The sequence below is a fragment of the Camelus bactrianus genome, chromosome 6 (assembly GCF_048773025.1).
Source record: "Camelus bactrianus isolate YW-2024 breed Bactrian camel chromosome 6, ASM4877302v1, whole genome shotgun sequence".
NCBI classification, from domain to species: domain Eukaryota; kingdom Metazoa; phylum Chordata; class Mammalia; order Artiodactyla; family Camelidae; genus Camelus; species Camelus bactrianus.
In genome coordinates this window covers 98,021,825-98,035,767 of record NC_133544.1, presented here as the reverse complement: position 1 = coordinate 98,035,767, position 13,943 = coordinate 98,021,825, and the positions used below count along the sequence as shown (strand labels likewise).

Here is a 13,943-nt window from a genome sequence, read left to right as displayed (position 1 = left end):
TCTCAAGCTCTGTGTGTTTGAATTTACACTCGCTCAGAACTAGGTTTACTTCTTCAAACAATGGCATGTACTCTTGTCAATTATAAGTATATTTCTGGGACTGAAATGAAATGTCCTTGCTGGAAAAGATTTGACAGTTAATCAGTGGAGAGGGAGCAGTTGAAGCCACGGGTATAAATGCCACCCACTGATAGTTTATCAAAGAAAAGGGAAGGAGGGCACTTCTGGTTCAGAAAATATGGCAGACCGGAAAATTGAAGACCCACTCACTAAACACACATAAAAAAGTAGGACACAATGCCGCTAATATTTTCTTGGTTTTTTTTTTTTACAGGCATATTTATTGTGGTACGATTCCTGTATAGTAAATTACACATATTTCACATGTACTATTTGATGAATTTGATAGATGTCTACACCCAGAAAACCATCATCGCAATCAAGATAGCTAACATTTCCATAACTCTCCAAGAGGGACACCTTTCCAATTACCATATTTATCCCTTCCCATCCCCTTCTCTCCCTGGTAACCGTAAGTTTGTTTCTCTATGTCTGTGGGTCTGTTTCACTTTTGTAGTTAAGTTCACTTGTGTCTTTTTTTAGATTCCACATATAAGTGATATTATATGGCATTCTTCTCTTTTTCTGGCTTACTTCACTTAGAATGACTATCTCTACATCCATCTATGTTGCTGCAAATGACATTATTTTGTTCTTCTTAATGGTTGAGTAGTATTCCTTTGTATAAATATACTACTACATCTTTATCTAGTCAGCTGTCGACGGACATTTGCGTTTTTGCCATGTCCTGGCTATTATAAATAGTGCTGCTGTGAGCATTGAGGTGCATGTGACTTTTTGAATTAGAGTTTTCTTCTGACATATGCCCGGGAGTGGGAAGGCTGGATCATGAGTTAAGTCTATTTTCAGTTTTTAAAGGAAATCCCACAGTGTCTTCTCTAGTGACAATGCAGCCCTTTTTGTGAAAGCAGAGCCATGCTCAGAAAGTAACGGGTATTTCTAGGGGCCAGATATGAAGCACAGTGAGTGTGGCCTGTTCAAAAATCGAAGGACAGTCTGCCAGGGCTGGAGGAGAGTGACAAGGGAAGTGTGGTACAGGTAGGTTTCAGACCACATGGGGACCTGACAGGCTGGGATAAGGAGCCTGGACTTCTAGTCATCCCTTGGTAACCATGGGGCACTGGTTCCAGGACTCCCCCCTGAAGTCAACATCCATGGATGCTGACGCCTCTTGTATAAAATGGCATAGGACTTGCATGGAACTTATGTGCACCCTCCCATGTACTTTATATATATCTTCAAATCATCTCTGGATTACTCACTGTATCTAATACAACATGAATGCTATGTAAGTAGTTGTCAATGAATGGCAAATTCAAGTGTTGCTTTTTGAAACTGTTTTTTTCATGAATATTTTCAAACCACAGTTAGTTGAATCTGCTGGATAGGGAGCCCCTAGATACGGAGAACCCCCAAGCTCTTCCTTTCCACCTCCTAAACTTCCACTACAAGCACTGAAGGGGTCCAAACATAGAAGAGCGCCATGTACCTGCTGGAAACCCTGAGGAATTCCTTCAGCTTATGTAGCACAGGAGAGAATGTATAGGGACATCTAGTGGGAAAGGACGGCCTGCCTGGAGAGGAAGGAGGAAAGACCGCAGTGGAAGCCAGCTCGCACCCTTACTGGAGCTAGCTGATAGCAGTGAGGGACGCCGAGGAACTGGGGACACGTCACGTGGGGGGCGATCCTGGCCGCCAGGTGCAGGGTTCGCATAGCTGGGACCCAGTTTGCAAGATCAAAATAACAAGGGGGGAGAGGGGCTGCCTCAGTCCCGGGATCCTGATAACGGCCACAGCGCCGTGACCCCAGCTATTGCGGCTCCCCTAGTAAGCCAGAAAAAGGAAACTCTGAGCCAAGATATTGCAGATTCCACCGCAGCCACACGGATAACTAGATCTCTAAGCTGACAAAATGTAACCACCAGAAACAGGAATCTTTCCTTTACTCTTCATTTGGACCTTTGGACAGGGAGCCACACATCTCTGACGGGAACCACCTTTAATCCGATAGAGAGCTCACTTTTTCAGGAATAAGCATGGAGAAAAAGAGTGGGGTGATGGTTTAAAGTGGAAGTCAAAGCGGAAGCCCATCTGAGAAATGGTAAAAACATGCATCTCAATGAATCCGAGTTATGGCGAAAAGAAGGGGGAAGGTTAAGTAAATCTCTATCCACCAGAAAAGACTAGCCAGTCATAAAAAGACAGCAATTTAAATCAAGAAAACTTTTTTGTTTTTTTGGTGATGAAAAACAATGCCATATTTTAAAACAAGGCTTGGGCCATCAACAACACCCTGAGAGTTGTTGAGGAGGAGAACATAAAGCTTCATATAGACATGAAAGTGTTCCAAGTCCACTTCTCGAAAAAACTTAGCCAATCATGTGTCCAGTTGATTTGAAAAGTCCGATAAGTAAATAACTCAAAAGTGGGAAAGACATGGTATTAAATAGTGGTAGTGAGCAATGAAATCCAGGAAGTTTATAGCTATATTTCATTGTTAATATAACAAACTGGAAGCAACTGTCTAAACATAGTAACTGGAGGACACATACACACACACACACACACACACACACACACACACACACAAACGCACACACACACTATCTGGAACAGCAGAGAGGTAAAATATGCTAAATTTATCATTATTGAGGAACGGGATCTAATAGGTTATTTCAGTTTTGATAGTGTTATAGGAATACTGGTCCAATTACATATAAAGTTATGAACTTAGAGATGATTTATAAAAATTTAGAGAGAATTTTCATTAAAAGGCAATATAGCTTCCAAATCATTGAAGAGAAAATTAACAATAAAAAAATTAATCAATCCAGCTAATATGGAGTAACAGAGACCATATTTACCACCCTAAAATAAACCACAAAATGGATACAATATATGAAGCAATGATTTTTAAGAGAGGTGAAAACGATCATCCACTAGGACCCTGTCCTGCCACCACTATACCGAGGCTGCTAGGCCTCCTACTGCCATAACCAATAATGTCCACCAGGAGGTGACATTTCCTTCCTCTGCTCCTACTGCAGAGCCAGTCCTGAGCAGTCCTTTTGCAGGTTTTGGCAGGCAGCTCCCAGAAGTGCTCTCGTGGACCTTGGTCCCTTTTGGCCACCAGCAAAGGGATCAAGGATGAGCAGTGAGCCTCCTTACTCATCCAAGATCTAGGAACGTATCTAATTTCTGAGCAGGGCTTCACTCTTCTCTGCTGTCTGGTACTCTCTGCCCGGCTTCCCGTGTCCCCAGTTTGGGCAGCCTGCACGCTGGCCACAGCCCATCAGAATCTGTTCCCCCGCCAAGAGGCAACGCGTGATCTTGAGTAGGGCTCCAGGCCTCTGGAGCAGCGTGGCTTGGACTGCGTCCTGGCCCTGGGTGCGCGAGCTCCATGTCCTTGGTTGAGTCAGTTAACATCTCTAAGCTAAGTTTCTTCATCAGTAAAATGAAGACATATCAATATGGAAAAATAAAGTCAGAATCGGGGGGAATAAATTTCTAGTGACTGAAGATTTTTTTAATTTTGAATTATACAGCAAAAGACATCATACAAATTTTACTACTTCATAATTCTAAAGGACAGCTTCTACTGTTAAAACAAATGCATGCACATACACACAAACACACGTGCAGACGCACTGACTCTGGCCCACATACATTCCCTACACACACACGTACATGGACTCATGTACCACACACACACATACCATACACACAACCATACACGTCCTCAGACGCACACACACACATAGCATACACACAACCACACACATCCCCAGGCGCGTGCGCGCACAGCCACACACACACTCACAGTCATGTACCACACAATTCCCCAGGTGCGTGCGTGTGCACACACACGTCATACACACCTTTGGCGTTATTCTAAATCAATTTACAATTGAGGGTCTCAGTGTCCATTGTTTTATCCGCTCAGAAGATCCTGACTTCGGACCGTGAAGCAGGAGCCCCTCCTCTCTGGAGATGGTCTTTGCCACTTACAGTCTCAGTAGAGCCAACATAAATGCTCTGGACCCTTGGAAGTGCAGGGCCAGAGCATACCTGGGAGCTCACATTCTATATATCTAAACATTTTAAGTGCAGTAGGTTCTAAAGTCCTGCCTTTACAAATATACATTCATTATAAGGGGGAAGGCCAGGTTCAAAATTAGAACAACCAGACTCAGGGGAGTCCTGCAAAGAAAGTGAGTGTGTGGGGAGAGCTGATTCCCAGACTCTGATCACTAGCCTGACCCTTTTCTTCCCAATGCTGGGTCCATCCCTTGCCATAAGTGGCCTTGGATGTGCACAGGGGGACACTCAGATTTCACGTCCGGGCTCTGCCTATAACCTCCATGCAAACAGCTGCCCTTTGGCCTCTCTGTGAGTCCTGGGAATCTGAACTCCGGGGAGAGCCGGTGCAGGCACTAGAAATGGGTCAGGGGCTGCTGAGGCAGGGCATTCGGCGTCCTGGGTTTCTAGAGCATGGGATGGAGCCAATGACCATGTCCCCTTGGCCTTGCTGACTCCACCCGATGGAGGGCGTGGCCAGAGGAAGTGTCAGGGCCAGGGGAACCTTCTGCAGTGCAGGACCCAGGGCAGCGGGGGGCCCGGGTCTAAGGAGAGAAGCCCTAAGGAAAAGTCTGTGGAGGCTGTAAGGTACCTTCATTCCCATTAATTAAAAAAAACAAAAGCTTACCACAGGCGTGCGGGGGAAGGGTTTTGTTATAACAAGGGAAGGCACTTGCCAAGGTCTGGCCATAGAGGGCTGCTGGGTTTGCCAGGTTGAAGAGGAACCGAGAGGCCGTTTGCCTCCCCTGGGTCTAGACACTGCTTGAATTCTTCCAGGTGACACTTAAATGCAGTGAGACATGGAACTCTCTAAAGTTGTTAAAATATTCATGGTGAGCCATTCAACTCTCTCCTCATTTTTGGCTACGAAAGCACGATAAACACAGGTGGGAATCTCATCAGCCTGTTGGTTGGTTCACTGTCCATCTGGCGCCCCCTCTTGTAGGAGCCTTTATCACATCACCCAGGGCTGACCCATCTCAGGATCACAGCTGATTTTCCACAGGTGGCACCACTTGCTGGTGACATGAAGGAACCATGTTAGCCACTTCCCAAACTCTGAGGCTTCTCCTGGGAGGAGCCTGCAGACACCCAGTCCAGCCTCTGCACAATGATGCTCCTCAGGGTCACTCCCGGCTTGCTGCCCTGGCCTCTAGCTCTGGCCAGAACCTCGCTGAATTGTCGATAAATGTCCCCCATGCACCACGTCTAAGCTTGGGGTCCAGAGGTGACCATGGTTCTTATTTTCTTCCCATCGATGGATTGTTTGATCTTCATGTAATCGTGTTGGCAGCAAGGCCAGTACCACCCTCTTGAGGCCTCCCCGAGCCGCCTCTTTCTATAACTGTCCTAGCGCCCCAGGGGATCGGGTCTGAAACCTGGCACTCAGACACGAGGATGACAGCTGGAGAGACAGGAATCCACTCCTGCTGTGGCTTCTGCTGAGGCTCGATGTGGCCATACAAATGGATCCCACAGGCCCTGACTTCACTTGACTCGCTTCAGGGATGCTCCCACACTGCCCCGTTCCCCCCCAGAGACAGAGGGCTTTCTGCTTGTTCCCGAAGGCCCCACCCCCGAGGGGGCACTGGGTCCAGTGGAGCGTCCAGCCTGGTTCCCCGCCAGCCCTTAGGGCTTTGGTGGGGCCTGGAACATCAACTACCCTCCCCTTAGGGGCCCGTTTGTCCTTTCCAGCCAACAGACCTAGGTCATAAGCACTTTAACTCACCTGAGGGTGTTTTCCTCACTTCAGGGGCAGTGAGGACGGGGCTTCTTCACACTCCAAGTGCCCCAGGTCTGGATGCAGACAGTCTGGCTCTCCCCCAAGTCCTGCAGTTCCCGGCCACACCTGCTGCTGGTCACAGTCTGTGCTGTGTTCTCTTCCAGGACAAGGGGTGCACTCTGACCCCCGCCCCGCCCCCACCAGCGGTGGCAGAGGCGGCGGACAGGCAGGTGAGCTGGGGCCTGAGACCGTGCCCGCAGATCAGTGCCCCAGAGGCCGCTGGAGACTAGAGGGGCCACGGGGCAGAAGGCAGCATGGGATGGGAGGAGGAGGAAGGTTCAGGATAAGGAGATGAAAGGGGGAACGGATAGCACTGTGAGGACCTCGGCCATGAAAGGGAAGAGAAATCACAGTGACAGCTGGAGCGGTGTCGGCGTTAAAAGCTGTGGGCTGTTTTTTTTAATTTTATTAATTACCAATATATATTGACAGATTTCTTATTTTATTAAAGATTATGTTCCATGTCATATAACAGGATAGAGTATGTTATTAATTATTAAATAATACATAATAGAAGATATACTAGCATATTATCTTCTGTTTATTTATTAGCAGATAGTATATAATGCATATGTAGGTGTTTATATACATAATATATTATTCATGCATCTATATAATATATAACCCATAACAAATAATGTAAGATTATGATTAATATATAATATAACAAGATTACATAACAATAATGATGTAATATTACCCATTGTATGTCTTGGTTCATGACACATTCTCATCTTATTTGCCTGTCAGAATTATTTATGTATTAAAATTAATATTATAAGACACAGTTATGAACCTATCACCCAGCATCATAACAGGAATATTGACAGTGACATACTGTGTCCTCTTTACCTATCCTGCTCTTGGCCTCTTCTCACAGGAAGTAACCAGCATCCTGAATCCTGGCTTACCCTTGCCTTGTGTTACTTTCACACACACAACATTTAAGATCAGTTAAAACAAATGAACTGCAGGTACATGCAATGAAGTGGATGAATCACACACTCCATGTTAAATTGAAAAAGTAACCCCTAGAAGGTAGCCGATAGTGTGCTATGCTTTTAACTGTGTGTATATATGTCAACTAAACTCACTGAATTAAGAACAACTACAGCTACAGTCCAGGTGGGAAAGGGACAGATAAAAGGTGAGGTGAGCAGATTTGCTGCAGGTGAGCGAGTTCCTTTCCAGTGACATGTCATTCTCTCTGAAGCAGGAGGCATGACCATCTGCTGGGAGTCAGGGAAGAGACAGAGGGAAGGTTAGAGGTGTGCAGAGAGCAGAGAATGTTGACACCACTGAGTGATAAGTGGTGAAATGTGCTCACTATAGAAATCCTGGAGGATTGCCTGGCAGCGGCAACATGGTGGGCATTGATTTGTAGTCTTGGAAATCTGTGCTGGGAGAGCCTGCTGCCTGCAGGCTCAGAACAAGTAGAGCTGGGTGAACCGAGATGGAAGTCGGCCTGGTGAGGAACTGAAAAGGTCAAGGCTCAAGGGCGTTTTGTCTGTCATAAAGAGAGTGCTGACTGTGGATGCAGAGCTGGAAGGTGGGGAAGTGGAAGTAAGAGGAACGTGGACAGGCAGGAAAGCAGAGGAGTCAGCGCATGATGCCCCAGTGAGGGTGAAGGAGGGCCAGGGAGGCTGGTGGAGAAGAAGCTGGACGGCTAGAGGTGGGCACTTAAAGGAGAGAGGCTGGACCTGGGGTGGAGACACGCCCGGGTATGAGCCCGGGGGTAGGGTGAATGGGGGGTGGCTGGCTCAGGCTGATGGAGAAGAAGACCCTACAATGACCATACTGGGAGGTGGAAGGAGAATGAACTTTGACGTCTTGATGGTAGGAGGCGAGGCAATACAGAGCTGGTGGTCCAGGTGCTCCTGACTGAGGCAGATGAGCAGGGAGGCCAGGGTGGCAGGCACTGCTAGGAAAGGATCTGGGTTTTCCATGTGCTCCCACGAGGGGAGGAGCAATCATCTGAAGGTGGAAAGTGAGCACAAGGCCAACCCAGGCTCCTGATCAAACGGGGTTGTGAAGGTGCAAAGCGTCAACTCCAGTGATGGTGGCCCAGGAAGCAGGGATCACGGGTGAAGTGAGGGGGCACTCAGAGAAGAGAGGGAGAAGAGTCTTCTGGGTGTAGGGGGAAGAGAGGCCCGAGGACAAAGGAGCACAGAGGCACAGTGATGAGGATGGACTGGCTCTATGGTGACACTGCAGGGATGGCTGGATCTTTGTCCTGAGGGCTTAGGTTGGGGGGAATACTGGCCTCATGAGGATCCCCCTGTCAGCAGCCTGGACAGAGGCTCTCGCTCCTGAGAGCTGTGTGGCCACCACTGTTCCCGGAGGGGCTCTGCCTCCATCTTCTCTTATCAGAATTTCCTGCCCAGCCCCCGACCGCCAGCGAGGGAGCCTGGGCCTCGCAGCTGTTTGCCGTGGAGGGACACAGGCTCCTCGGAGGAGCAGGCGGATCTTACTTTGCTCCGTAACCCAGGGCCTAGCAAAGCGCCAGCCCATGTGTGGGCCATGTAGGGGCTCGGATACTTACTATACTAACTCAAAGCAGTAGAATTGCAGAGCTGGAGGAAGTGACCACTGAGCTCACAGAGTTCACTGCCCACACCCCCATTCTACAGATGAGGAATCAGAGACCAAGCAGTGAAGCAGCCTTGGCCAAGGTCACGCTGCTCGTAAATGCTGGCCTGTGTCGGGCATGCCAAGTGATGAGCTGCAGTGAAGGGGCTGAGAGGGGTCTCTGGGGCCAGAGAGCTCGGGTTCAAGTCCCAGCTCTGCCATTTATTAGCCGTGCGATTAATGAATGTCCTTACCTTTAAAGTGGAACTCATAGTGGTGCCAACTCATTGGGTTGTCATGAACACAGCGTTCCTGGAACAGCAGGACAGAGTACTGTAAGGGTTTGCTGTTGCTTTGGTTATGATTATTATCACCAAGTGAACCCTGAAATGAAGAACAAAGGCAGCAAGAATTTTTATTTTAAAGGAGTTTCAAATCCTCTGATGAATGCTTCATTTCATCTATTCAAGTTTTCATTTGACCCTTATTAACAACTACACAATGGATGACTTTTGAGGCAATCTTGCTTCATGTCTTTAATTCTCACTAACGACACAGGCTATTTAACAGGCAGCAGTTTCTTTTCCAGGAAGAGGGACAAAAAGTTAAAAATGACTCAGTGCCTCTCGGTCCCCAGTGAGTTGGTTGTGACCTGTCAACCCAGCTTTGGGGAAGTGCCCGCTCCCCCTGGGCCCACTGAGCTGCCCCGCAGCCTCCAAGGGGTGCCGTACCCCCACACGAATCCAGTCTCTTGGTTCCTATCTTTGCTTCAGATCCCTCAAGGACTGCCCATGCCCCTGGGCCCCATCTGCCCCACCAGCCTTGGCTGCTGGACTCCAGGACACCATCCTGGGTCTCAACCATCCCCTGTTCCTATGACCGCCCCACTACTCTACATTTTGTCCTTCAAGTGTGGGCTTCTGTGGCTCGCCACACAGCAGGGGTCTCCCCGTCCTCCACCTTGGGTAACTGCATCGTCCTGCACGGTGTCTAGGGAACCCGTGTGGAGGCAGGAAGAATACAGAACAACAGGTGCTCAGAGGGGCTGCCTTTCCCACTGCAGGGGCCCTAGAGAGCTTTCTCCCAGCTGGTTATTCACAGGCGCTGAAGCTGTGGAATCTCGATCTCACCAATTTAAAGGGCATCATCACTAATTACAAAAGCAATCATTTCTTCAGTAGCAAAAGGAGAAAAGACTTTGTGTTCCCCACCTCCAACTGTTTTCCTCCACCTTCAGATGTTTCTCATCTCTGGGCAAGGGTAGAGTGCAACTCACAGAATATTATTTTTCAATGTCTTTTCCCACTCTGAAGATTGCTTTCCCAGAACCGATGAAGGCTAGAATGGTTTAGCTTCCCTGGACTGAGGATTCAGAGGCCTGGGGGGAAGGGGGGAGGGGGAGGTGAGATAACTCAGCAATATTGAACCTAACAGAGACATTAAAAGGTTCTATTCTAAACAGAAAGGAAGCAGGATGCTATAGAAACAGGAAAACCATAGTTGGAAATGCAAAAACGAGTTGCAAGAGAAAAAACATAAAGATGTAAAAATGAAAAAGGACATCAAAATAAAAAAAGTTGGGAATGGGAGAGGGGAGCAAGAAAATGTAGATTTTTTTCTTTCTTTTTTTTTCTTCGTTATTCTTAGGATGTGTTGGAGCCTACGTGATTATCAGTCTAAAGGAAATAGATATAGTAATGGGCTGATATATTTGAAGAATAAGGTAACCACAAATCAAAAGCATACAATAGAGTCGCAAAAAAACCAAAAAGAAACAAATTCAAAATGGCTTAAAGACTTAAATATTACACACGACACTATAAACTTCTCACAAGAAAACATAGGCAAAACATTATTTGACATACATCTCAGCAATGTTTTTGTAGGGCAATCTAAGCAACCCAAGCAACAGAAATAAAAGCCAAAATAAATAAATGAGACCTAATTAAACTTATAAACTTTTGCACAGCAATAGAAACCATAAGTAAAACTAAAAGACAACCTATGGAATGGGAGAAAATATTTGCAAAAGATGAGACTGACCATGGCTTAATTTCTAGACTATATAAATAGTTCATACAACTTAATAAGAAAAAAATAAACAACCAAATCCAAAAATGGGCAGAACAACTAAACAAGCAATTCTCCAATGAAGACACACAGATGGCCAATAGGCATATAAAAAATGCTTAATATCGTTCAATTATCAGAGAAATGCAACTCACAACTACAATGTTATCATTTCACACCAGTCAGAATGGCCATCATTCAAAAGTCCACAAACCATAAATGCCGGAGAGGCTGTGGAGAAAAGGAAACCCTCCTACATTGTTGGTGGGAATGTAGTTTGGTGCAGCCACTGTGGAAAACAGTATGGAGATTCCTCAAAAGACAAAAAAAAAAAAAAAAAAAAAAAAAAGGCTTATCACCTAATCCAGCAATCCCACTCCTGGGCATATATCCAGAGGGAACCTTCATTCCAAAAGATACCTGCACCCCAATTTTCACAGGAGCACTGTTTACAATGGCCAAGACATAGAAGCAACCTAAACATTCACTGACAAATGACTGGATAAAGATGTGGTATTTAGATATAACAGAATATTACTCAGTCATAACAAAGAAGGAATTAAGGCCATTTACAGCAACATGGATGGAACTGGAGATTATCTCACTAGGTGAAATAAGTTAGACAAAGACAAGTATCATATGATATCATTTATATGTGGAATTTTTAAAAACATGATACAAATGGACTTATCTATAAAACAAAAAACAGACTCACAGGCTTATAAAACAAACTTAGGTGTTTGAGATTAACAGATACAAATTACTATATGTAAAACAGACAAACGACAAGGATTCACTGTAGAACACAGGGAAGAATATTCAGTATCTTGCAACATATAATGGAAAAGAACCTGAAAAAGAATAGACTATGTATATGTACAACTGAATCACTATGCTGCATACCTGAAACTATCAAAACAGCTGTATAACTGAAACTAACAAAACATTGTAAATCAATCACATTTCAATTTAAAAAAAATTGATAAGCTCTAAATACCTTTATTCAAAGAAAATCTTGAACTCTTCCCTCTTACAAAATTTAAAATGGGTAGCTTGAGCAGGACCAAATTATACTGGATGGGCAGTTACATATCTTCTCCAGCACGTGGCCCATGTTACACACACATCGTGTTTTCCTACAGGTAAGAACAGCCCTGACTGCACAGCGAGCGACTCTTTCTGGGACAAGGGCCTCTGTGGCAGTGGCCTCCTTGTCACCGCTCCATCTCACCAGGAGGCCAGGGTTTTCAGAGGGGAGGGGACATAGAGCTCATACACTTCAAATTGACTTCCCGAAAAAACTATGGAAAAACCAAATTCACCTGCAGTGTAGGAAACATGAGCAGGGTCCCTAAGCAGACCGACAAGTCCAAAGTAAGATGGCCCGATGTTCAGATCGGAACCAGAACAAAGACCACCTGGCCCCAGTTAAATGACCACCACCTCACCTGCAATGAACTGCTCGTACTCAATGTCAGGGATGTTTCTGTTGAGACTTGGGAGGTCAAAGGAGTCGGACCAGGGATCGGGGCTCTGCCAGTGGTAGAGGTGGCCCCAAGGGAATTGCACCAGTACCGGCTCCTCCATCTTCAGCAGGGTCTTCAGGAGGAAGGCAATGTGGATGCAGACGTTCCTACGGAGGTTGAAGCCCTCTGGAGGGTTGAAGTCACACAGAAGGTACCTGGCAGGGAGCAAAGGAGAGCGGGTCTTCAGGGCCAGGCCTCTGCACAGGAATCCAGGCTTAGATAGAACAGATACAACGGGAATCCCTGCACAGCCCATGGCCTAGACTCCAGACACATTCAGCAGCTTCTGGTTTGTAAAGTGGAGGCACTGCCCACCCATCTCCATGTGGCCAATTACTTCAAGTCCGGGAGCAGTTGCGGAAGACATCTTGGCATCCGTCTAACACCACTAAGCACCCGACTAGCATCTGAGCACCCGTTCTCCAGGGGCTCTCAAACTTCTTGTTCTACAGAACCCTATACACTCTTAACAATTACTGAGAACTCCAAAAGGCTGCTATTTATGTGAGTTTAATCTATCAATATTTCCTGTGTTAGAAGTTAAACAAGAAGTTAGAAAAAGTGTATGAATTCACTTAAAAATATTAACAATCTACTGTAAGTTACCATTAATACTCTTAAACAAAATATAATTCTATTTTTCAAAAGAAAAATCATTAGTGAGAAGAATAGCAGTGATTTTAATTTCTGCAAATCTCTTTTGGACTGGTGAGAGCTGAATTCTCCTATCTGCCTCTGCATTCCCTGTTTTGTGGTATCGCAGGCCAGGTTTTCCCTGGAAAACCCCGCAGGAACTCGGGAGAGCAAGAGTGTGCAAAAGGCAGGTGACATCCCGGCGTTTCTATGAAAATGGTCTTGCACCTCAGGGGCCTTGGATACACTTTGATAACTGTTGCCCTATCCAAGGCTAGACTCTTCTACACAAGAGCCAGGCAAGGGTCCTGGATTCTGTAATGAGTTACCGCCACCACACCCCTCCCTTCTCTGTGTGTTTCTCACAAACTCCATTACTGCAGATGAGGATGTAATCCTCAACTGGGGCCTCTAATTCCAGAAGACTGCTAACTTCAAGAGGGAGGGTCCCATCTACCATCCCTACACCCCGCATAGTTTATTTTGAGTCAAGCCTTAGATAACTGCTTATCGGCACTGACCCTTGTGTCTTATTCCTGAGGTTGACTGAAGGAACCAACATCTGGATGGAACTGAAATTTCCCTGCAGAGGAACAAGACTGATAAGCCACCCCATTCCAACATCTGATTCTGGGGCTCTTCAAAACCCGGGTAAGGCCCCGCTTCATCTATGATGGGTCCTCCGCCTGCCCTTCCCGGGGGGTTCTGGGAGGCCGCGGCCACCAAGGGAGACCCAGACTCGCGGCCCCAGCCCCAGGGCCTGAGGGGGAGGAAAGCTTGAGGCTGTGCCCAAGCCCTGCCCCGCCCCGCCCCAACACGCTCCCCGGCACCACAGCCCTCCCCGGCCACCGCCCCAACCCCGATCCCACCCCGGTTCATGTCCGCCGGCCCCACCGACGGCACGGACGTACGTTTACCGTCTGTGGGACGCCGCCCCAGAGAGGATGTCGGCCGCCGACTGACCAGGCCAGAACTAGTCGCCCGGCCGAGCAAGCCGCCATCCCCAGCAGCAAGCACCGCCATGGTCCCGGGCAGCTGCACACTTCCGGAGCCCGCTACCCGCCCCAGAAGTGCACGCCGGCCCGCGCAGAGCGTGGCGCCTGTAACCATGGCAACTCCGCGGGGCCCTCCCCTAGCGCTTGCGTCGTGCGTCCTCCCGAGTCTAGTGGTGCGAGGGCAGAACTTGCGGAGCCAATGGGAGCCAG

The 13,943-nt window shown here is 47.1% G+C and overlaps 1 protein-coding gene across 14 annotated transcripts; it reads right to left on the bottom strand.

Moving 5' to 3' along the window:
* Window positions 1-1,728: 1,728 nt before the first annotated feature.
* On the bottom strand, window positions 1,729-13,863 carry LOC141578000 (GDP-fucose protein O-fucosyltransferase 2-like). Of its 14 annotated transcripts, none has more exons than XR_012507816.1 (6): window positions 13,650-13,863; window positions 13,260-13,321; window positions 12,028-12,260; window positions 9,786-9,887; window positions 8,764-8,893; window positions 1,734-7,170 (listed from the first exon to the last, which is right to left on the bottom strand). XR_012507816.1 is itself a non-coding variant. In XM_074366438.1 (5 exons), the coding sequence occupies exons 1-4, from the start codon at window positions 13,737-13,739 to the stop codon at window positions 8,805-8,807; spliced, it is 402 nt and encodes a 133-aa protein (XP_074222539.1). In that variant the 5' UTR covers window positions 13,740-13,863; the 3' UTR covers window positions 1,729-7,173; window positions 8,764-8,804. The 14 variants fall into 14 exon arrangements, 5 of the variants coding, with proteins under 5 accessions (XP_074222539.1, XP_074222538.1, XP_074222537.1 ...); XR_012507815.1 differs by having other exon boundaries at window positions 1,737-7,170; window positions 9,721-9,887; XR_012507810.1 differs by lacking the exon at window positions 9,786-9,887 and having other exon boundaries at window positions 1,746-5,177; window positions 5,888-7,859; window positions 8,764-8,821.
* Between the last annotated feature and the right edge of the window lie 80 nt (window positions 13,864-13,943).